We start from the raw sequence: 24,274 nt of genomic DNA, 5'->3' as shown, positions 1-24,274 counted from the left end.
ATCCTTTCCACAAAGCTCCTCCCCACCTGCATTCAGACCTGTTAACTGTCACCTCCTCCAAGAAGCCCATCCTGACCACCTCATCTCAACTGGCCTGCCCCTCCCCCACCTGCTCCCTTTTCTTCCCCTTCTGGAACCACCCCGATCCTCCACATGGCCGACCCTCACCCCCTCCTCTGTTCCGTCCGCCCCCCACACAGCACACACCAGAAGGACCTGTCCATCTTCAAGGCTTTATTGTAAAAATGTGAAAATAAGTTACATTTGGCATCATTGCCACTAAGTACATACAGTGTGTGAGTCCAGGACAGCCAGCGACACCCTAGCAAGGTGGGGGCAAGAATGAACTCATTAAAACATTCACAGAAAAACAGAAGGCCGCTGCTTCTCACCCAGCTGCCCAGCCAGCACAGCCCTGGGTCACAGGATGAACGCAGGTGTGGACGCACACTCCAATCACAGGCTTCACATGTTGGGGGGCAGGGTCTGGCCCTACAGGACTGGGGAGGGGGCTGAGAGGCAGAGAGGGGGTCTGGGTCAAGGGTGATCACTCGCCTCCTGGCCAGCATCAGCCACCTGTGAGGGATGCCTCTTCCCAGCTGTGCTCACTTGCTTCTGGGGGCCTTCACCCCTACGTTGCCAGGGGACTCTCCAACAACATGACCTTGGCTGAGGTCACCAAGAAAGGCCCAACTGAGTGGGGGCAGGAGCACGAACACAGAACATCCCAATCCTTGGGAACCTGCTCTTTCACCTCCTCTTCCCTCTGGCTCTGAAGCCAACTACAGATGCCAGGAATATCAAAATAGCAGTTTATTTAAAAAAACAACGAAACATGCAGAGCAGAGAGGGCTGGCCCTAGGGTGCCCATCGCAGAGAACCCAAACTCTCTGCCGGCCCCTCACCAGTCTGTGTACAGTTTCACATTATCTTTTGCTCCCCCCGTCCCTAATCCTTTCTTGAAAAGGAAAACAACAACACCATCTCTCTCTCTCTCTCTCTCTCTCACACACACACACACACACACACACACTAACCGTGGCTGCAGAGAGCAGCTGATTCACATATTTGGCCCCTCCCACTTCTAAGCCAAGAGCACCTCAGCCTCCCCCACCACGGGGGCCAGGAGGGCCAGGGAGCCATGAGATCCTTGTTCTGGGCACAGGAGGAGCCAGAGCTGAGCTTACTGCGGCAGCATCCTGGCTACTGCTACCCCCTCGTCCCACAGCGTTCCCAGGGAGGGAGAAAGCTTGCATCTGCCATCACTTGGCCAAAGGGTTTCGGAGTCAGGGAACTGGGCTCTGGGTGGGCCTGGTCTGAGCAAAAGCAGGACTAGGACCCTGGGCCAACTCAGAGCTTGCTCGGGGTCCTGATATCAGGAGTGTTTCAGCACCTTATCCAGGATCTTGACCCTTTCCCTTCCCCTGGGCACCTGTTCCCTACTGAGGTTTGCAGTAGGGCCTGACAGGCAGACAAGGTGGGAATGGGGGATGCACATACATGCGCCCCATGCGGCACCCCGCACACCATAGCTATACCTCCTGTAAAGGCAAGGCCCAGGGCTCACAGTGCCCTCCCTCCTTCTCTTTCTGAAATATCTAGCTCCGTGCTGGGCACACAGGAGCCCATAAATACTGGCGAACTCAAATGGCTGAGGCCCCTGAGCCTGAGAGAACCGTGTGACATTTTCAACCGAATGACGTACGAAGACCCATGCAAGTGCGGGCCTCCTTGAGGATCACCTGCCAGCCCATGCAGGTCTCTGAACCATCAGATACATCAGCCATGCTCAGGACAGATGCCTCCCACTGCCAGGGGGCCTATTCAGCCAGAGAACAGAGGCCCTGTCCTGGACACATGCTGCATCTGACCAGTAGCATCTAACTGGAGGGGATGGGAAGGTGAGGAAGGCCCCTGGCCCCCCACTCCCAGTTCCAGGGCTGTCCCCCCCCTACACCAGGGGCCAGAGGTCCCAGCCATAGTGGGATGCCCCAGGATGAGGGGAACAGAAGCCATCGAAGGCGGGGTGGGGAGCCGGCCCTGCCTCACGTGCCTCTGGGGCAGTCTGCTTTATTGTACTCGTTCATGAGCTGTTCGTAAGGCAGAGAGAGCTCGGACTCTGTGCTGGTGAAGGTGGACTCGTCTGATGAGGGGAACTCGCCTAGGTTCAGCGGCACCTCAGCTTCGGGCCCTTCCTGGGGCCTCTCCTCCCCAGTCAGATTGTCCTCTATCGAGGACTTGGAGGTCTCTTCGTCTGAGAGCCCTGCCTCCTCATTCGCAAAGGTAATGCTGACGTTCTGGAAGATGAGTGGGTGGTAGTCCTGGGTGTCCCATGGCTCACCCTCCTCGCTGATTCGGTCCAGCTGGTTGATGAACACCTCAGGGGTCGGGGAGCCATCTTTGGGGGGCCCTGCCCCAGCCTCCTCACTGGGAGGCCGTGACACATGGCCTTTGCTCCTCAGCGTCTGAGACACCTCTTCCAAGCTGGGCATCCGGTTTTTGGAGTAAACCACTAGGGGAGATAGGGAACTGGGGAGGGCTGGCAGCCCACCCCCCGGAGGCCCCAGCCCTGGGGCTGCAACCCTCTCCCCAGCCCCACCCGTCTTCATCGCCTTCTTCCCTATCTGCTTGATGAGGTCATTGTAGGTCTCCTCCTTTTTGGACAAAAAGCTGAAGATGTTGACGTCCTTGGATGCCGTACCACCAGTCATCTGCAGAGCCTTCTTGGAGTGTGGAGAGCTCTCAAAGGACTCCTTTCGCCGCCGCCGCCGCTTCTTGATGGCCTTGTGGACCTCGACGAACATGCTCACCTTCCAGTTGACAAAGAGGGACAGCCAGGCCAGCCCCAGGTAGATCCAGAGCTCCACGAAGTAGCGGTACAGGGCGTGGTAGTTGGCGCTGGGGTTCACACCTGCAGACAGGACAGGGAGCCCTGAGGGTCAGAAGAGGGCCGGCAGCGGCCTGGACACCCATGAAGGCCAAAGCCATGTTCTCTGAGGGCACAGTGTCAGAATGTGGGATGGGACGCACAGTGAAAGAAAGAACTAGAAACCAGCCTGTTCTCTCATCGTAACTGTCCAGTCACTCATGTCCCTATCTCAGTCCCCAACCTGCTGGAGCCTGGTACCTACCCAGAATCCTCCACTGTCAAAAGTCAGGAGAGTGGTTCCCCAGGGTAATGCAGCCAACACACGGGTCAGGAAATAGTTAGTGAATAGCCTTTCAGTTATTCGCTATACCACAGTTAGCTGTTCTGGTGCACCCCGGTGGGCGTATACGTTATAGTTCAGTTAAAACCAGGATGGAAATTAAGTGACTGAGTGGCTGGCATCTTCACTGCTGGGGATGGACTCACTGGTTTAACATGAATGGGGCTGGTGGTTGGGCCAAGGGTCTGGGTGCACGGGTCCTGGGGAGAACTATTCTTGGAAAGCCCCTGACTTCTCCTTCAGTGGGGTCAGGCTGCCCCCGGACTTCCTGTTCTGCCCTCTTCAGACTGGCTCTTCTCGTGGTCGCAAGGGCTCTGTCCACTCCATATCCTCCTCCTCTGAGGCCAGGCTCCTGACACCTGCTCTAGGGAGTCCTCTGGGGTCACCTTACACAGTTCTGATCAATCTCCTATACTCCAGGATTATGTGATTTCTGGTTTAACTTTACGTTTCTAGGCATACTAATCTGCATTGCATGATTATATATCCTGGCCGCCCCCCACCCCCTTCCAACTAGGATCAACCTGGGAAAGGGACAAGGGGAGGAGGGCTTGCTCCAGAGTGGGGCTCCCACAGGGCAGGGACTATACCACCCATATCAAATTAGAGGTCCCCCAAAGACAGGTGCTGCGCTTGCCTCCGCAGAGAAGAGGTGTTTTTGAGGGATGCTGTGGACCTTGCTCAGAGCCCTTGATGACGGTGTGATGGGTGCGGTGACAACCAGGGCTCATGCTGATGTAGCTGGGTCCTACCCACAGCATTCATTTGATTTTCCACCACCCTGTTAGGTTGGTGCTGTGTTTCTCAACTGATTTTACAGATGAGGAAACTGAGGGAGAGCTCTGAGGTCTTGCCGGAGCTCAGAAACTATGATGAAATACACCCCCCCCCCCCCCACCCCAGCACAAAGGCTTCTCCTTGCCTGCTCAGGGTCCCTTAAACAATGGCAGGGCTGTGCCTCCGCCTAAATGTATCTCCCAAGCGGGCAGGCCCCGATCTGCCAAGGTCAGTAGAGTATTTAGGCCTCCTTCCTGCTCCCTCAACACTCAGCATTTTGGAGTCTCCCCTTGCAATGAGGCAGAAGGGTAGTGGAGGGAAGAGGGGAGGGAGGCCAGAGAGGCCCCTGGAGCAAAGGTTGGGGTCAGCTGGACAGGGCAGCAGGCACTGAGGGAACAAACAGGGGTCAAGACGATGAAGGGCCAAGATGCAGCACAGGCCACAGGCCGGAGTCCCTGAGAGGCTGGGGCCAAAGAATTTTATCACCTGCCTGGATTAAGAGTGGGAGGGAGCGTCCTGGCTCTGGAGGGTGGGGCAGCTTAGGAGAAGGCCTCTCTTGTCTTTAAACTGCCTGTGGCAAGAGCAAAGTTTCGGACCTGTGAGCCAAGCCTCTAGAACAGCTCCCTGTGCTCGGGTGGCAGATGTGAGGCAGGCCAACTCTGTGACAGGAAGGGGGCCCCTGGCTCGGCTCTGGGTAGGTACCAGGCTCAAACCCTGCAGGGGGAAAGAACTACTCCCGGCCCCTAGTGAACCCCAGCCTAGGAGACAGGGGAGGACAGAGGGAGAGGATGCAGGAAAAGCCAGGTGGAGAAACCAGAGAAAGAGAAGGTGGGGGCACAGAGGCAAGGAGACAAGGGAAGGACTTACCGGCCACGAAGTCGCCAAAGCCAATGGTGGAGATAGTGATGAAGGAGTAGTAGAGGCCCTCGATGTAGTCCCACTCCTCAGTCACCATGAACACAAAGGGCGGGATCACCAGGTGGACCAGGACGCCCCACACGATGAAGATGGCTGTGCACGTGATCTGTGCCTGCCGCTGATGGGGGTGAGGGGGCCAAGACCAAGTCAGACCCAAAGCAGAGACTGGGGAATCCAGCACAGGCACCTGGAAGGCCTGGAAAGAGGTTCACCACCCAGGGAAGGGCAAGAAGCACCATACCCAGTCTCACCCAGGGGACGGGGCCCCCTGAAACTGCCCTTCTGTCACTTGCCCTAGCACCTCTGTCCATTCTTGGATCTTTGCCATCCTCCCATCACCCGCCAGGGCCCCCCCAGCACTGCCCAGCACCCAGGATGTACACGGACATACCAGGCTCACGCCTCTCTTGGTGAGGAACTGGCCCAGCCTCTTGGCACGTCCCCCGAAGAACTTGCCCAGGGCACTGATCCATGTCAGGCAGAGCGGCACCCCGAAGAGACCATAGAAGACACAGAAGAGGCGCCCAGCAGGGGTCTTAGGGGCCACGTTGCCATAGCCTGAGGAAGAAGAGAGTGAGGCATGAAGAGCCACAGCGGGGGTGACAGACCCAGACTCAGCATGGCCCCTGCCTCCAAGATGCACCCACACCACGACATTCTCCAAGACCACTTCATACTGATCTAATATCAGTACTTAAGTGCAATTTCACTTATTACACTATGGTCAGGATCATTTATAGAGTAAGTATGACGGCATGGGCTATGTCTCCTCCATCAGACTGGGAGCCCCGTACCAGACAAAGCCTTCATCATTAGCAAGCCTGCCACTAGTCGATATGGCACCACTGTGCAAATTACAGTCTTTTCTAGAGAGACACCCCAGAAGCACCCCAGTAGACAGTCTACAAAGATGACCATCCCTAAAAATCCCTTCTCTTCCCGTGGAAGCGTGCCGCTGCTCACATCAGGCAGGCATCTAATCCCCTCCCTCAGAATCTGGGCTTCAGTGGCCAGCTTGATCAGAGAATGCGGTACAAGAGATGCCAGATAGGCTAAGTCTAAGAAGCCCTGCAGCTTCTCCCTGGGATGTCCTGAAATGCTCACTTTGGGGATTTTCCCTCTTGGAACCCAGCTCCCACACTGTGAGCTGCCCAAGTCACTGCATGTTCAGCCTCAGCCGTGCTCTCAGCCAACAGCCACGGTCAACTATTAAATGTGTGATGGAAGAAGCCATCCTGGAAGTCTAGCCAGTAGTGCTTTTGGCAGACTCCAGCTTCAGACACAGGACTGCCACTGCCATTACAGACCTCAAGCAAGAACCAACCAGCTGAAGCCAGTTAACCCACAGAACGGCAAAAGATAATAATAGTAAGTAGTGTTTTAAGCCACTAAGTTCTGGAGTCATAGATAACCAGAAGAGACACCCAGACCAGTGAGCAAGCATGGGCTGGGCTGGTGCAGTGAGCAATCTGTTCAACCTCTTGCATGGCTCTGGGTATTGGGCTGTGTTGTTTCTGCTCCAAGACCCCAGGTGAGGACTCCTGGAAAAGTCTCCCAAGCCTGGCCAGTCATGAAGGACTTACTGAATCCCCAGGAAAGTGTTAAAAGAACATAATGCAACTGATGGCCATGGCACCAGAGCTGGACTCATGCAAGGTTCTGTGGCACGAGGGCATGGAAGTGATATCCTGAAGGTCCCAGAAGACTTACCAATGGTAGTGATGACCGTGGCTGCAAAAATCATTGCATTGGGCCAATTCCAGTTGTTGAAGGTCTGATTCCCCGTTATGGCCACGCCCTGTCCTGCAGCATCAGAAACTACCTGGGAGTATGGTAGGGAGACACAAAGTGACAAAGATGATTTATAAGTGACAGCAGTGTGTGCCACTCCATATAAGCATTTTATTTAATCATCACAGTAACAAAGAGGCAGTTACTGTCTCCAATTTATAGATGATGAAACATTATTTATAGAGGACCAGAGACGTTAAGTGATTTGCCCAAGCTCACACAGCTGGTAAGAATACAAACTCAGGCAATCTGTCTTGAAGTCCATTCTCTCACCGAGCCAGTGCTTCTCAAACTTACTAGCACGCACGGCCTCATCTGGAGAGCTCATTATTTACAGACTGCTGGGCCCCACCTCCAGAGTTTGATTCAGTAGGTCTGGGAAGGGGTCAGAGAAGTTGCATTTCTAACGAGTTTCCAGGTGATGCTGATGCTACTGGGCCAGAGATCACACTTTGAGAACCACTGCACTAGACTATTCTGCCTCAAGGCAACGTGGTTCAGATACATAAGAGGATGCCTATGCCCTACTCCTCCCTAGTCCTCCACAGAAGTGTTCTACTGCAGGACAGACGTGGGAGGGACTCCCATACACCCCTCACCCCAGCTAAGTGCCTTCTTCCATCTGTCGCCTGAAGGCGTACGTAATATCAGCTGGCTTCCTTTTCCCCATGCTTGGGACTCTTCCCCTACAAACTCCCCCTTCCCTCTATTCTCTGCATCTTTCTCTCTGCCCTGGGCTGAGCGATTTCCAGGTCTAGGCCTGGCCAGATCATCAGATGTGGTGTATACATTTCAGGGTGACTTGAAATCATGTGATCAGTCCCCACTGGGCTCCTGGCAACTCTGGGCAGCAGGTGAGAGGCCACCTGGGGAAATCCACTGGTGGCCTCAGAAGAAGCCTTATCTATTCCAGGAATGCTAATAGCTGCCAAACCTGCTTCAACCTGACAAGAATGGCCTCTACCCTCCCAATCCTTCAGTCCTTCCACCATTCACGCCAACCTGCAGGTGACAGGGCATGGACCCCAGAAGAAGGCTCACAAGCAGGGCCCAGGATTTAACCCAGGAGTTCCAGTTCTGCTCCTAAGGAGGGTCCCAGGGTGGGCCACCCAATCCAGAGACCGGGAAACTCACCCAATTCTCCATAACACTCTAGTCTGGGAACTAAGGGAAGAGAAGAATGAGGGATGGAAGCAAAAGAGCGAGATGGAAAGCCCAGAGTGCTAACCCACCGCGGTGTGCCTTTAGTTTGGCGGGAAGCAAGGGAGGGGTTGGTGCTGTTCTGAAGGAACAAGCAGTTTGGAGGAGCAGCAGGCCTGTGTAAACGGATCTGCAGATTCCATAAAGAATTTTCCATGATGACATGCTCATCGGACAGGCCATCAAAGCACACCACTCACTGTCCTGTCTCCTCGGGATGTTTCCAGAGCATCTCTCTGCAGGCCAGGGAGTGGCACAGCGGAGGGGCAGCAGGCTGCCTGCAGCCCTCCCCTCAGAGAGCCGGCTGTCTAGCTGGCCAGGCCACGTCCACGTGAGAGCACCTGCACATTTAGATCCTAAGGGGCCTACCCATCTATCTGGAAGGTTTCCTTAAAAAATTAAAACTATAGGGGCTCCTAGGTGGCTCAGTCAGTTAAGTAGCTGCCTTCAGCTCGGGTCATGATCTCAGGGTCCTGGGATGGAGCCCCATGTCGGGCTCCCTACTAAGAAGAGAGCCTGCTTCTCCCTCTCCCTCTGCCACTCCCCCTGCTTGTGCTCTCTTGTGCTCTGTGAAACAAATAAATAAAATCTTTAAAAAAAATAAATGGTAGGCCCTCACCTTGCCTAGAGTGGGAAAGCTGACCTTCCCAATACTAACTTCAGAAAGGCCTTTGTAGTAAGACTTGGTGATTGGTTCAGGCTAACCAGGGGACATCCCTTGAAATAGGATGGAGTACAGACTGTGGTGCCCCCCTGCCCCCACCGCTCATGCTCTCTCTCAAATAAAATCTTAAAAAAAACAAAACAAAACAAAACCCTAAACCCATGTCTGAAGCAGGAGAATGAGAAGGAGCAGGGAGGGTCCTGTGTCTTCATGTTAAACAGATGGCGATGGCTCCCTTTGGCCCTTTGTCATCTTAGCTACCCCTTGTAGAGCGGAAAGGGTCGAGCACAAGTGCCAGGGCACTTGGCCTCACAGACAGAAAGAGTATTTAAGGGGGAACTGCACCCTGAGCAGAGGATGAGGCATTCAGAGCACCAAATCTGGTCATCCCCGTGGAGTCTCAGGAACACCAAAGCCATCCCTTCTCCTCACACAATCGGGAAGGGGTGGACTCTAGAAACTCGAACCAAAACTCTTACAGATGTCTAAGTGGGGACAGCAGAATGTCTGGCACATTCGAAAGAGGAACTGGTGAGCACTAGAAGCTAGCGCAGGTTCGTCAAGAACAAGTCATGCTCAGCTAAGTGCATCTCCCACTCTAAAGGGGTTGCAAACCCTTGAAGTTGGGCGGAATGCAGTAAATCTAGATTTCAACAAGGCAGCAGAACAGATGGGCTTAAAGATATTCCTGTGGACAAGACAGAGAAATGTAGGGCAGAGCTGGGATTAATTTGGGTCCCTTTAAAGGCAGATAAACCACCAAGAAGTATTGATCTTTATCAAGCTGGCCTGAGGTCTTCACGATCCTGCTAAGAGCCTGGCCTCTTCAATATTTTCATCAACGACACAGAAAAGATGTACAGAGATGGCTGACCAGTCTAATCTGCAAGGGATGCGAAGCTGGGGACAAGGCCAGGATGGGAAGGGAGCCAAAACACGGCAATGGCAGTTGGGAACTCAACATTACTTCCCCTGGGAAAAATGGGCCCGGACTAACAAGCTATGATTATCTTTTAATATTTTCATGTCATACACTTTGGGTTAGAAAAGACCAGGGCAGGATCGAAGGGAGAAGTCCTTGGGTTTCAGCCATCCACAAACTAACACTAGAAAAGTAAATAAAATCTCAGGCAGTGTCAACACCTTATCTGTTCAGGGCCGGGCCATACATGGAGAGCGCTATTCCACTCTGGGTATTGGATCCCACCCGATATGCTAACTGAGAGGGAGCAGGCGTGGCTTTTTTTTTTTTTGGACAACGGGCTACGTCAGAAAGCACTACTCTTGGCAGTAATCCACTTCTGGTAATAGAAAGTGTTTAGGGCGAGGGCGACCACAGCACATCAGGGATACTGAAGGTGTGACTGGAGACCAGGGTTCTCAGCTGGCTGGTGGCACCCTCTGGAAGAGTTTGGAAACGCTGAGTGGGGAATGTTGTCTGCACCAGACACTGTAACAGGCACCAGGGATGACACTGTGAGAGGAGATCCGTCCCCCCACTCATCTGTTCCAGTGGGTGACAGGGCTGGATGCCACACGCCTCACAAGATGGCCCAACCCACGATGCCAGCACTGTTCCCCCTGAGAGGGAGCCCCCCAAAGGCCATCTGTGCCTTGGGAATCATTTAGTACGTGCTAAGGAGACACCAACCCACGATGCCAGCACTGTTCCCCCTGAGAGGGAGCCCCCCAAAGGCCATCTGTGCCTTGGGAATCATTTAGTACGTGCTAAGGAGACACCAACCCTAGTGGCAAAACAGTAACCAAAGAAGAGGGCATTCTGGTTGGGAGCTCTGAGGTAGAAAAATTGGGTTTCCTGCCTTTCCCCCTGCCAATGCTATGCCCTCTGGGGCATCGCCTGCAGCCTCCGCCTTCAACCTTGGCTTATCAGGGAACCACTTTCTCCATGACCTCCGTTCTCTCTCCACGGGCATTCAGCAAGGAGTAGGCAAAGGGGGCATTCTGAAGGGTCCCAGCGTCCCCAGGGCTAGAAGCATCACCAGCCCTTCCAACAATCCAGTGGCAGTTCTGCCCATTGGTCAGGTCACGAAACAGACTGAGAGAGGTTAGGTGGCAGTACTGGGCTAGGTTCTAGACTGTCCAGTTGTAAGTCATCAGGGCTTCCCCCTCCTGCTGGGCATCCCCCAACACCCTCTGCTGTGGTCTCCTCTCTGCTCATGGGCACCAAGAGCTGGCCCGGGAAATCAGCTTGGCTCCATCCCAACGTTGGGGTGGGAAGTAGGATTTGAGCTGCATAACGGTGGATACCCTGTGCGGGGGTGTATATACGCACATTATCTAACCGGCTCTTCCTGTGATCCTGCCAGGTGTCACTCGACAGATAAGGAAACTGAGGCCTGGGCGGTGGGGAAGGCAAAAGTCCAGATGTTGGACCTGGGGGCCTGTTCCCACCATGCATAGCTAAAGCTCTGGCAGGGACGACTCTGTGGGTATGTTCTGGTCAGGGTCACTGAGCAGGATGCAGGGGGAGGTCTCCCAGAACAAAGGGCCTGACCCAGGACTGAGGTCATCCCTGGGTTACGGAGTGTGGCATGGGGGAGCCAGGCCAACACCCCATTAGACACGGTGTCCTGTCCCCAGGGTTAGGGAAATAGCTCTCGCAGGAGGAGGCGGCCCCTGTTCACTCACACGATTCTTTAACTTGGCTCCCAAATTCACACAAGACAATATTTTCATTTTCCACGTAAGCCTGGAGAATGATGGGAGAAGGTGATACTGCACACAGCCTGGGCCCAGCTCTTGTTTGGGGGAGGAACAGAGCTCCTGCCTGGGTCACCCTCATGATAAAGTAGTGGAGATTTATCGAGGGCTTTCTACGCACCAAGTGTTGTACTAACACTTTACTTCCTTTAGCTCATTTAACAAGGACAGAATCATGCTGGGAAGATACTGTAATTTTTTCCATTTTGCAAATGAAAATTTAAGACTTAGAGAGGTTAAGTAAGTAGCCTAAGGTCAGAATGCTAAAAGTGAAGCCAGAAGAGCCTTGACTAGACGTGGTTATCCTGCCTGTCCGTCCCCTACCCCACCCCAAAGGCCACAGGAAAGAGGCCAGTGCATACTTCCACCCTTTTGCACCAGCTGAAAAAACAGTGCCCTAAAACCAGTCCATCCACTCTGACCAGAGCTCAGCATTTCTAGCCAGGCCTCCAGGGAGGTGACATGCCCTTGCCCTGGCTTCAGGCAACCAGCTGCCCTGACCCCACCCTCGTGGGCTCTCACTGTCCCCAAAATACGGTTCCCGGACAGCTCTGTGTCCCCCGGGGATCCGGGATTTCCCAGGCAGAGGCAGCTGCCAGGCCTCCCCTTCCTGGAGACACCCATCATGTGGGCAGTTCCGGAGTTTGGGACATGATGCCCACCTCCAAACATAGGCAGGTGGGGCTGAGGTCAGGCCTCTCCCCTCATCCACCTGGGCAGGGGCAGTGGGTACCCAGGGGAGTGGCCCTGGAGCTGGGGGTGCAGCCTGGCTGGGGATGACAGCTATCTGGCACCCAGGGACCTACTCTCCACCTTGCCTCCAGCTCCCAGGCAGACATCAGGGATGAACTAAAGAGCTCTTCCGTGCTATGCAGGATGCAGTAGGATGGAGCCCTCTTGATGGCAGCTTCCACTGGACCCACTGGCTGTTGGGGGCATGCAAGCTGAGCGTCCTTTATGGATTTCTGGCCACCTTTCACCCTGAGTTTGTTTCAGCCAAATCACTTGGTGCCTCTAGCCTGGAAGGTGAAATAAGGCTGATGGCCACACAGGCAGGGTGCTTGGCAAGACAGAAAGGGCTTTCATCGTCCCTCTCACCTGGCCCTTCTGGGGCCCCCTCATGAGGTGGGCGGGGACCGCTTATGAATCCTTATTTCATAGATTAGAATATTTGAATAGCAGCTGATTTTGAGCACTTAAGTGACGGATACTGACCAAGCGCCTACAGTCACTTACCTCATCAAATCTTTACAACCCAAAAATGTGGGGGCTGTTACCCCCAATTACAGTTGAGGACACAGAGGCTAAGTAAGTAGCTTAGTCATACAGTAAGTAAGGTCATATAGCTAGTCAGGGGTGGAGCTGGGCAGTGAACCTGGGCAGTCTGGCTCTTAATCCCTGTGCTCTTAGGGATGAGGAGAGGGGGTTGGGCCATGCAGAGTGGTCTTCTCAGCTACAAGGAGTGGAGTCAGATCTCTTGAACACAACTTCCCAAGCAATTGTGAGAGAAATGTCTGGAGAAATGCAGACACCTAGAACATAAGCTCTACGACGGCAGGACTTTTATCTGTTTTCTACTGCTGTATTCCCAGAGTCTAGAACAGTGCCAGGGATAGGGGACAGACACTGGAGGATGAGTTGGTCTAGGTCAGAGAGTATATGCTCCTTTTAGTTAAGTTCCTCACCCAAGTAACAAGTATTTGTTGAGCAACTACTGTGTGCCAGGCAGTGTTCTAGGCTCTGGGAATACAGCAGTAGAAAAGACACTGGCACTGAGGGTGGTGGTGGCGGGGAAGGGCTAGACTTTGAGAGGGGGCAGAGGGAGGCAGATGAAAGCCCCCTCAGGGGGCATCCCTGGGTGGCGCAGCGGTTTGGCACCTGCTTTTGGCCCAGAGCGCGATCCTGGAGACCCGGGATCGAATCCCACGTCGGGCTCCCGGTGCATGGAGCCTGCTTCTCCCTGTGTCTCTGCCTCTCTCTCTCTCTCTCTGTGACTATCATAAATAAATAAAAATTTAATAAAAAAAAAAAAAAAAGCCCCCTCGGTCAAAGCCAAGATGACAAAGTGTGTGGCTGTGGGGCTGGGAAGAGTCCCGGGGGACACTTGAAGGACTGTCTTTTCTGTAGGAAGGGGAGGCAGTCCCTGGACCAAGCAGTCTTGAGGGCAGCAACTGGGCAGAGAACAGGAAAAGGAATTTAAAAAAAAGTCACCACTGGTAGAAATGCTTTAGTAAGGGGCTGGGCACCTTCCTCACTGAATCCTTACAAGCCCCTGCGTGGCTCAGCCTGAACCCTGCATCTAGGGAGGCTGAGGGCTCCCGTGCCCTCTTCAGGGCAGAGAAGCTCATGGAAACTTGGCACTGGCCTGGCGGTGAATCTAGGGGGTCTCCCAATTGCTAACACCAGGTCTCTGGGTAAATAACATAGGCTTTCAGACTCAGTTTCTCCATCCGCCAAGAGTAGGTCCTGCTCCATCCCTCAGAAGCCCCATCTCTCCTGGTCTCTGCCCCAGGAGGCTCCCAGGACCCTGGCCAGCTTCCCCAATGGCCAGGCAAGACAAGCAGGCTATGAGGGAAACAATGCCACACACTACAGCCCCTGACACTGTGTCTGCCAGGAGGAGCTGAGGCCAGGGTGCTAGCCTGTCTGAACCCTCGTCCCAGCTCCCCATCCGACTGCCCTCAGCTTCACAATGCCTCCCTACCACTGCTGTGCTCTCTCCCTGCAGGTCCCTGTCTGTCCACACATCCATCTAGTCTAAAAGGAACCCCTCAGAACAGGGAGTTGAGGGTGGGTGTCGAGGCCCTGTAGGGGGTGTTCTGAACAGGACAGACCTGAGTGGAGATTAGTAAACCTATCTTAAGTACTTTCCAAGCAAGTATGTGCAGTTTTGACTGGTTTAGAACAATGTTTTTCACATCCTTTAATCCCTGAACTAATGAACAGATAAAGGGAGGAGGGGAGGACCCCAGAGCCTGTGCCGGGGCTCCCTAGAGCAGTCTGAGAAGTAGGAGTGGGTTTGTCAGGGGCTAGTGGGTACAGCTTGTCTGTCCAGCTGCTGGGTCAGTCCTCCTGGGGCCACTGGCATATCAAAGGTATCTTGGCCAGAAGGTGAGCACCTGTTAACTATCTTACTCCTAAGACCAATTAGAGAGTTGAAGACTGTTGGTTAAACCCTCAGGGATCTCTAGCCTCTCTCTCTCTCTCTCTCTCTCTCTCTCTCCACCACTCAGAGGGACTTCTCCAGCTCTTCCTAACTGGGGCTGGGGGCGGGGCTGCTGGGCTTGTTATCAGATGAGGACACTAAGGCACAGAGACCTTAGATACCACACAGCCATCAAGGCAGGGGCAGTCAGTCCCGGCTGCCCAACCACCAGAGAGCTGAGAGGGACTGCAGTGGCTGGGCTGACCTGGGCAGTGAACAAGCTCCACCAAGGATTCTTTACCCCGGGGTGATGGGTGCACACACCAGCCTCCCAGTTTCCACCTCCCCGTCCGGAGCACCCTCACCGACCTCTCACCTCAGCCCAGGTGACCGGGGTGTGGCTGGGAGGGCAGGTGCGCTTTGTGAGCAAGGGACTGGCGAGGGCCAGGTGGTGCCACCCAGATCCCTGTGCCAGCTGCAGGCCCAGCTCGCCAGGCCCCGTCGCTCCCAGGAAAGGAGCAGGTGTCTGTTGGCAGGTGCAGAACCCAAGGGGGCAGGGCCACACAGTGTCTCGGTTGAGACCAGACTTCAGCTACTGCACCATGGACTTTGTTAACCTCCTTTTTCTTATCTGCACTTGCAGATGTGCTCCAGTGCCTACCCAGAGTAATCGTATAAGGGTTTTCTAAAAGAAGACAGACAAATCGTTGGAGGTATGCTAGGATGGCTGAAGACCCAGGCTCAGCTCCACTCGGCCAGTCACTTGCCGAGATTCTCCAGAAACCCCTGACCTCTGCCCATTCCCTTCTCTGTGAAATGAGGAGGTTGGCCTAGTGACTTGCTGGGGTCCCCCTGCCTGTACAAGTCCTATTTTTCTCTGCCCAGAACCATGATGTCTAAGCCCAGTTCAGCACTTCCCAAGTCCCCAGTCCATAGCACATTCGAGAAAACACATTTTCATTCTCAAGACTCCACTCACTGGCCACCAGCTCCAGCACCTCCTGAGCCCCCAACAATTGAGGTCACCCAGGTCAGGAGTGAGCCCTGTTCCTGAATCACACTTCCTTTCTAGTGCCCCCATAGGTCCTACTGCAGGATGGAGAAGGTGCCTCAGTGCATCCACTCCTCTTTGGTCCTTAAAGTAATGTGCCAGTGTTGGTCCGGGCTGCCCTCTCTCAGCCCAGGTGTCTTGGGTGGGGCTGCGTATAAAAAGCACAATCCCCTGCAGTGTTGGTCACACCTACAGAAACCCACGCAACCTCATTAGGCAGGGTAGAAAGTGATCCAACGCCCTCTCCTCCATGCACACCTGAGGGGTCACTCCTACAGTGCCTATCCTGGGGTGCACATAGAGATGGTCTGGGGGGAGCTTGGGAAAGTATTCATGCCTGGGTCCTACCCTCAGGGAATCAGCCAGAAATGGTCTGGGGCATGGAACTCAGATGCTTAAAGCTGCCCCAAGTGACTCTAATGCTATATAGAGCCAATTCAAAGCCACTGCCCTAGACCCAAGTCATCCTCCCTGTTGAAGGAAGACTGGAGTCCAGCCCCACCCCAGTGCAGCAGGCCTTGGAAGCATGGCTGTCCTCCGGTCCACCTTTGGACTGCCCCTTGCACACCCTCCTGAGGCATCTCTCACCAGCCTTCGCGGACTGCAGAAGCACTGCTAGATCTCATGCTCACTGGGGCAAGTCTGTGCCAGAGGTGAGCACATTTTCAGCAGAAATCTCTGGATTTCCGACTTTCTCAGGCCTCAGAGCCCTGTCTGTACTCAGGATGGACAATAAAAACAAGGCAGGTGACCCTGCCCCCATTGTTCTCTAGCTGGGAGCCCCTCCCATGAGAGCTGAGTCCAGGGACTGGCTGACCTGGGAGGGCTGCAGGTTTGGCTAAAGCAAACAGTGAAGGGCTGGTGGGGTCTGAACTCAGGATGGGACGTCAGCAAGTATTCTCAGGCCCGTGGAAGGCTCAGCAGATGAGTAAGACTGGAAATGCCTGTGTGTATAGGCACAGGGGACCTCTGTGGCCCAGCTTGGGTCTCACAGCACTGCTGCCTGAGAGCTGGCCATGGGAGTAGGAAAGCATTTCTTCCTACCCCAACACAAGATGACCCTCCATAACTATAGTCTCAAATCCACCTCCTGATTCATCTACTTAAGGACTCAAGGCAGATGAGACACCTAATGACAAGAGGGACATCCTTTGGCCACCTGAGCTTCTCTACCCACCAATTCACACCCATTGTCCTGCCGGGGTGACTGTGGCCCGGCCAATGGCCCTGTGCTGCTATTTGTTCCCTTTCTGGGATGCTGTGGCCTGCGGCCTGGGTTCATGACTTGACTCCTTCCATGCCCCCAGAAACCAAATCCTGGGAGTGTCTGACATCTCTCTGCCTTGACAGATGCAGAGAAAACTGTTCAGCCAGGACCCCCACATGGGAGCACGGGGACTCTGGAGCGAGAGGCCCTGCACAGGGTTCAGCTTCTGGCTTGTCCTTCCCAAGCAAGCCAGCAGATCTCTCTGTTGACGGCTCCCTTCCTGGCCTTCCTTGTTAGAGCCCCTAGCCCAAACCCACCCATCATCAGGCACCTCTCATACCTAGAACTCCTCTGGCCCTAACACCATTTAAGACCAAGACACTGTAGGAAAAAGAGGCAAAGTGGATATTCCTATTCCCATTCTGTAGCTGAGGAAATCAGAGAGGGCTAATAACACAGTAGAAGTCACACAGCAAGGTGATGACAAAGCGCAGAGCAGAACCAGCCAGAAACCCCTGACTCTCTCTCAGTTGAGGGCCCTTTCTATCAAACAACCAGACCGTCTACCACCCATCCCAGGAAGGGGCTGAGAAATGCCAACCAAAGTGGAGCGGGGAAGGGGACAGGTAACGGGTGGCGAAGAGCTGTGAAAGGGCTGGGCGGACCTAGTCGTGGTATTATTTGGGAGAAGTGTATGCTTAGGCTCCCTGTGCCCAACCCCCAGGCGGGTTCGATTTGCCCCGACCTTGTAGCGGGTGGAAGGAGCAAACATGGGGAAGTCACTATCCACCGTAGGTTTCTAAAAACAGCCCTCGAGCAGGCCACAAACGAGGTCACAGGAACTGCTGACTTGCCATCTCCCCCTCCAGGGCTGATGACCTGAGGGAGATCTAGTTCACCATCAGCCTGGCTGGCTGGCCCACCTCCTGCCAGCTTGCTTCCCATCCTCCAGAGCTCAGGTCTGCATGTTGGCCTGGACTACACACACTGGGAAGGCCAATCCACTTCAAAGTCCTAAATATCATGTTTGGGACCCTCCACGAGCAGCACAGGGACAGACCAAGGAAGGCCTGGGCTTTGAAGCAGACATGCCTGGATTCAAATCCGGGCTCTACCACCATTCACCAGCAGGTCACGTGGGCCATGTCCTCTCCCCCCTCTCGGAGCTTCACTTTCTGCATCTGACAGGTGGAGTACCAAGACTGTTAGGTTCGGGTGCAGATTATGTGAAATCATGCACGGCTCGATGCTGGGCATACAGGTGTGCTTCCAACACAGGTAACAAACAGAAAAGTGAACGTGGGAAGAAGAAGGGGGGTGGGGAGGCCGCCTCCATTCTGGGGATGTACACCTGCTGTACGGGGCCTTCAGAGCCCTGGACAAGATAGATGGGCTAGCTGTCAACAGCAGTGCCCTCCTTCCCAGGCACCCCCACCCAGAAGACTGGGGCTTTGGACAATGGTTTATCTCCCCAGATAGACTATGAGCTCTGAAGGCAGCATTCACTCCTCCCTGACTCCTAGAACAGAATCTGGCGCTAGTAAGTACTCAATATTAATGAGTAACCCAGTCTCCAAGATGTATGCCTTTCACAACCACTCCCTCCAGGGAACCAGGATGGGTGCTGGTGGTGTTTAGGGTGGGTTCTGGCTCCAGGGAAGGAGGTGGGCAGTCCCAGTAGTTTCAGGCAGCCTGGTTTGATGGCTCTGTGTTTCTCTGCCCCACTGCCTTTCCCCCACCTCACCCCACCCCACCTATCTTCAGGGCTAAAGCCCCCACAGGTCCCAGCCCTGGTGAGTCAGCTGCCCTGCAGACTTTGGAACCATCAAGATTTTAGAGGAAGGAGGCAGGAGGGTGGGGAAGGATGAGAGCCCAGGAGGCACGTCAGGGTTGAGGGCCACAGGTCTCTCCTGCGTGGCCCTGCTTTCCCGCTACCCCAGTCGTGGGAGAGGACAATCTGTTCCATGAAGCTCTGAAGCTCTCTGGAGCTCTTGTGGCTGCCTGCCTTGAGCTCCCTTGCTGGGACCCCCAGGACAAGGTTCCCACCACCACGGACAGCCCCCCGAACTCATGCCTCTATGGTACAAAACCTGTCCTGATACCTGCCACCTCCATGCCTCCCGGTCACACTGGTACCCTTGAGAGTAGGCTGTGGCTGACTCGGCCCTTGTCTCCTCTCTCTCCTCTCTGTCTCCTCTCTCGTCTCATCTTGCAGAGCACACCAGACCCAGGGGCCTTGTGAATAGCCCCTCTACTGGTTCCCTCCTCCTCTCCCTCTCGCTTGACCCCATGGCTGGTGGCTCTGGGTAATAAGTAACCACCCACCCTTGAAGCCTGGGGTTCTGATGATAAGGAATTAATAAGCTTACCCATTTATTAGAATTTAAGATGACTAGATGGTTAAACTGTAAACTCCTTCACTAATTAAAAAAAAAAGCGCAGAGGGGTCCTGCGGGGTGGGTGGTATGAATTCTGCATGAGGGGTGGGCAGGTGAGTTTCTCTACTCCTGCGGGGTAACCCCCCTGCCCGTTTCTTACACACCACCCATACCCGCGGCACCCAATGCGGGCTCCACTGCCTCCGAGCACGATCCCACCCTACCCCTCTCCACAAAGCCCCCTGGCGGGATCCTCCTGAGGGCCGACCACCTGTCACAAAATCCTTCCTTATTGTCGGGACTTTCAGCTAAATCCCGCCGGCTGCACTCCAAGCCCATTTCCGCCGTTGCAGTCTCCAGCTGGTGACGGACAACAGCTGGCCTCCATCCTCCCTGGAATAAATTGTACCAGAAACTACCGGCAAAGCGGCACAGGCATTTCGGGGTGGATGGTACACCTCCCCCTTGCGGGGAGGGTTGGGGGGTGGGTGGCAGCTTCTACCTCCGTGGCCCCCAAAGCCCGAGTCAAATCGAGAAGACTGAGTCCGGATCAGAGGCAGGGGTCCAGACCGCAATGCCAGGCGACCGTGAGGATCCCGGGGCCAGATACAAGGAGCACCCCCCCACTCCCCAGACCACCATGGATTTCACACACCAATCGCACCAGCGTCTCTGGCCGCCAAGGCCCCGTTTAGAGATCGCAGAAATGGACACAAACAGGATCCCCAAAAGGTTGCGGGAAAGGAACGGGAGCCAGGTATACGCAACCAGAGCTGCCCCCCACCCGCTGGCCACTTGCCCCCACTGCCACCCCCACCCTGGCAGGGGCAGACCAGGCACAGCCGCCTCGGCCTTTTCCACCTCACAGGGAAGGGACGGTCCCCAGCCCACCTCCTGCCCCCAGCAGACTGGGGCGTGGACGTGACCGAGGTGAAGAAAAACACAGAGCCTTTCTGTGCTGAAGGTATGGAAAAATACAGCCAGGCCCTCCTAGCACAGAGGCTGGCTGAGGTGAGGGGTAGTGTGGGCCCTGGGTAGTGAGGCCCAGGACCAGGGACAGGCCTGGTGACGGGCAATGGAAACGCTCCGGATGGCAGAGCCGGAGAGTCACGCCTGGGGGGACAGCCCCACTGCAAAACCCACGAGGCAGAAAGTGTGAGGACCACGGCTCGCCTTCTCGTTCACAAGGGCTGTGATTTTAAGCAGAAAGCATTTCAAGCCTGCTCCCCCCCTAACGCCCACCCAGGCTCTAGCAGCCCTCAATCTTGTTGGCAGAGTGCAGGAACAGCCAGTGCACAGGCCAGCAGAGGCCAGCTATTCCCCGGCCCGAGAAACCACAATCTCATTTCCTCACGTGTAAAATGGGACTAACACTGCCTCCCTACTGACTCTCAGGGGTATGGATCCAAAAGCTTGATTCATGAGGACGTGACAAGTACGAAGCAGGTACACAGGCAAAGCTAGAGCTGCTCCTAACTTATGAACTTCTGGCTTCTAAACGCCTAGTGTTGTCGGGGTAGGCTTTCTTTCAGACTCCTGAGGCATTGTGTGTGGCCAGGGAAGGCTCAAAGACAGGAAGGTAAGTGGCACCAGATTTCCAAGTCACCCAGAGGTCAGGCAGGACAGCGAAACCAGCTCCTCCCGTGGCTGCATCCTGTCTCCCCAGCAGAACTCAGTTTCCCACGAAACACTCTACAGGGCAGGCTAGGCTCGTCCTGAGAGGTCCATTTACCCTCAAGCCTGCTGAAGATGGCTGTCTGTCCTGGGCCACTGAGGGTGAACAAGTGACCCAACAGTGGGCTTCCAGCACACAGCCTCTCCCCTCCCAGGAAAAGGGGTGAGACAAGATGGCAGGATGTGAAGGGGGTTCCCTTCACCCTCACTCCCACCCAGCAGCCCTGGGGTATTCCCTTCTCTGCAGGGGCAAAAGTACAGCTGTGCTGGCCTGCTACGAATGCCACATCTGGCTGGGCACCAGCCCCAAGCCCCATGCAGAACCCACCCAGCCAACTTAACCCAAGGAAAGATGGGACCAGAAGCATGGACGACCTTCCTTTGCACTGCACAGCACAAAGCTGGGGCTACTGGTTTGCTAAGCATTTGCTGAGCACAGGCCATATGCCCTGCTGCTGTGAGCCCAATGAGGGAAGTGCAAGACACAGGCCCTGCCTAAGAGGACTCGTGGTCCTAACCAGGGACAGGCAGGCAGACAGAAAGTTACATGATGGTGGACAACAAAACAAAGCAGCGGCCAAATGTCGAGGCCAGGACAAGCCCTGGGGCTTGAACCGTGCCCTCATCCAATTCCCAGCAACTGGGCACGAAGTAGGACAAGAAGCCCAAACACAGATGGGGAAACGGAGGCTCACAAAACACAAGGGGCTAGGGCAGAGCAAACTCCCAGTCAGATGCTTCCCCCAGCTCTGAAAACTGCCTGCCCTTCCTCCCCAGCCCCACCCTTGGGTTTTCCATCTTTCCTGGCCCGGGCCCCCTACCATGTACCCCAGAAGGAAGGTAACCCCTGGAAACCCCTACAAGTTCCATCAGTCACCCCTACTTCCATTCTTTCCACATTTGAGGTGGAAGATGTGTTCTCAGTTCTCACTGCAAGGGGAAGATGTGCCCAGGTGGCCAGCAGATTCACCCAACCGGTGAATCTGAACTACAGGTATAGGCTTTCCTCCCAAGGACCCAGGAAGAGTTGATGCTTCACTCACTGGACACCAGCAGGCTGAGAGAATGGGGTAGAGGCAGGTGATCAAAAGGAATTGAGACCCAAAAACAACAACTGGAGATCCATCCGTGAAACCTGACTCACACGCCATAGCCTGGTCCCACCTCCACTGAACCGAGCCTGACCCACGACACCAGGAATGACCCTCCCGCCAAACACACAGTCATCTGAGTCTCATGTGGCTCTGAGGGCCAGGCGGTCCACAGCTCTCTGCAATCTCGCACTTTCTGGGGCTGCGGGGGTGGATGTGCTCACCTCAGAAGAGCTTGCAAGTTTCCAGTGGGTGGGACAGAGAAACCACCTCCTACAGGTTCTCGGCGCATCACGCTCCACGTTCCGCGGCGGCCAGGCCAGGCCAGCTCTCCCTCTCCCACACCAGAGCAGGAATGGAATTTGACTAGACACCGAGAGAAGCCAGTGTGCCATTAGAAACCTCAACAGATTCCTATCAACACTCCAGTGCTGTCCAAGAGAACTCTCTGTGCTCATGGAATGTTCTATATCTGAACAGTCCCATGTGGCTACCAAGCCTTTGAAATGGGGCCAGTGTGACTGAGGAACTAAATTTTAATTTAAAATTAGGCAGCCACAATATTTAGTAGTATCGTGTTAAAATAAAATTAATTAGGAACATGTGGGCAGTGATTACCATACTGACACAGAGTCAAACATAAGCATCCTACCCAAATGCTGTCCTAGGCAGGGGTCTGTCTTCCCCTGGACCCTCAGGTTCACCCAAGCCTCAGGCCGTGGTCTGTGGCACGCTCCAGATTCTGAATTAGATGCATGCTGACCCAAATCTTGCCTGCTTGTGCTTTTTGTTCATCTGAAAGGCAGGGCAAGATCTCCCTGTACCCCCGTGGGGCTTGCCAGAGCTGGAAGCAACACGACACTGGTCCATGGGCCCCCGGAAGACACCACTCCCCTGCAGGGGACACGGACCCCAGGACTGGGTACAGCTTCTGGGGCTCCCCTGGCTCTGCTGGGTATCTCTTGGGGAACTATGCTCTCTTCTTGGTGACTGCCAACTCGTGAGTCCAGTCTCTAATGGCTTGGTCTGTGGGCCCAAGGGCCACCTGGTTTCCCTAGTCTGTGAGACCTTTCCCCTCCAAGTGTTCAATGGCACTGCTGCCTGGGACGTCGTCGCTTTGGCAGCGAAATTTAAGAGTAACAGCAAGCCAATGTTCCAGCAATCACAGAACTAATGCTGGGCTTCAAGGTGTGTCCTGTTAAAACTCTGGTTTGCTTTGTGCTTTGTGCACCTCATATGTTAAAAACAGCAAGCCTAGAAGTGGCTAATGATATATAAATTCGGTCTCTTTAAGGGGGATTCAACAGCGTTTCAGAAAACCTGGAAGTAAGAGAAAGAAAAAGGCAGCCACCATCATCCTGCCTCTACCTCAACACAAATCGTCTTCTGTTTTTACGTGGAGTCTCCATGACTCAATGCTAACAGAACCACATGCGAACTTGAGCGTCCTGGCTGGCTGCCCTCACCCCCAGTCCTGTTTTTGTCTACCTGGAAGCCTGGCTCACAGTTCAGTCCCAATTTGAGAAATACCAACTGAAGCCCTGGGAGGCCACCCCCGCCCCCAGGGCCCGGGCAGCTCCAGCACCAACCAAGCGTCCCTGTGGGAGTCTGTCTGAGGGGTCCCATCCCCAGGCCACACAGCCCAAGACAGTGCAGAGCAGTTGAGGGGAGAGGCATGAAGGGGTGTGTCCATAGACACAAGATCAGCTTCAGGAAGGGGAATTTTTTAAGACCTGTAGACGATGACCCCAATACAGAGCTGAGGAGCCAGAGGACTTGACCACATACAGCTCTCAGTGCTGGAACTTTCCAAAAAGACAGGGCATGCCAAAACTGAGATCTGTGAACTCTGAATCCTCAGCAGGCTTGGTGCAGGTGGGGACCTTCTAGCGCAAGACCCAAAAGTGCCCCCCATGACTCTGACAATGTCCTGCCCCAGCACCGCGGAGCCACACCCAGGGAGACGGTGACACTTCATGGGGAAACCTCTTGACCTGTCCCAAGAGGGCAGTGTACACAGGAGGATCACAGGGGTGTGGGCAGTCACAGAGCGTCTGCTGGGTGGACAAAGAATCTGGTCAAGCAAGATCCCCACTGGGAAGAAGGCTAGGGACAGTTTTCCAGATTGGAGGTGGGCCTAACTGGAAGGCAAAAGAGGGCTGTGCTGGTCCTGCTTCTGGTATTTGGGGGCTGGTGGAAGACAAGCCAAAGGAGAGAGAAATACAGCCTCATGGTTCAGGGTGATCATTAATAATTACCCCCTCACACGGCGCTAGGTTTGCGATCCGATGGGGCACAGGCTGAGGGCCTTGTGGAGCAGGAGAGGAATACACACAAGTCAAAACGCAAGGTGCTCTGATGCCCCGGGGTGGGGAGGTGGTGCCAAGGGTGACGAGGCTCAAAGGAAAAAAGCTAACCTCTAGAGAAAGGGGAGCCTTCCCTGTCAGC

At 54.7% G+C, this 24,274-nt stretch overlaps 1 protein-coding gene across 3 annotated transcripts in view; it reads right to left on the bottom strand.

Moving 5' to 3' along the window:
• Positions 1 to 219: 219 nt before the first annotated feature.
• KCNK5 (potassium two pore domain channel subfamily K member 5) overlaps positions 220 to 24,274 on the bottom strand; it is a 38,543-nt gene continuing 14,488 nt past the window's right edge. The window contains exons 1-5 of one of the 3 annotated variants that reach the window (XM_041758568.1): positions 18,786 to 20,297; positions 6,615 to 6,726; positions 5,296 to 5,462; positions 4,854 to 5,022; positions 220 to 2,911 (exon numbers count right to left, since the gene is read on the bottom strand). In XM_041758568.1, coding sequence (XP_041614502.1) covers positions 2,046 to 2,911; positions 4,854 to 5,022; positions 5,296 to 5,462; positions 6,615 to 6,648 — 1,236 coding nt within the window. In that variant the 5' untranslated portion in view covers positions 6,649 to 6,726; positions 18,786 to 20,297 and the 3' untranslated portion in view covers positions 220 to 2,045. Of the gene's footprint in view, positions 2,912 to 4,853; positions 5,023 to 5,295; positions 5,463 to 6,614; positions 6,727 to 18,785; positions 20,298 to 24,274 lie in introns of those variants that run through there. The other 2 variants (XM_041758552.1, XM_041758559.1) reach the window with 2 other exon arrangements.

This window comes from Vulpes lagopus, chromosome 1 (genome assembly GCF_018345385.1).
Source record: "Vulpes lagopus strain Blue_001 chromosome 1, ASM1834538v1, whole genome shotgun sequence".
In the NCBI taxonomy this organism is placed as follows: domain Eukaryota; kingdom Metazoa; phylum Chordata; class Mammalia; order Carnivora; family Canidae; genus Vulpes; species Vulpes lagopus.
Note: the sequence above shows the minus strand (reverse complement) of the source record. Positions and strands in the feature narration are given on the sequence as shown.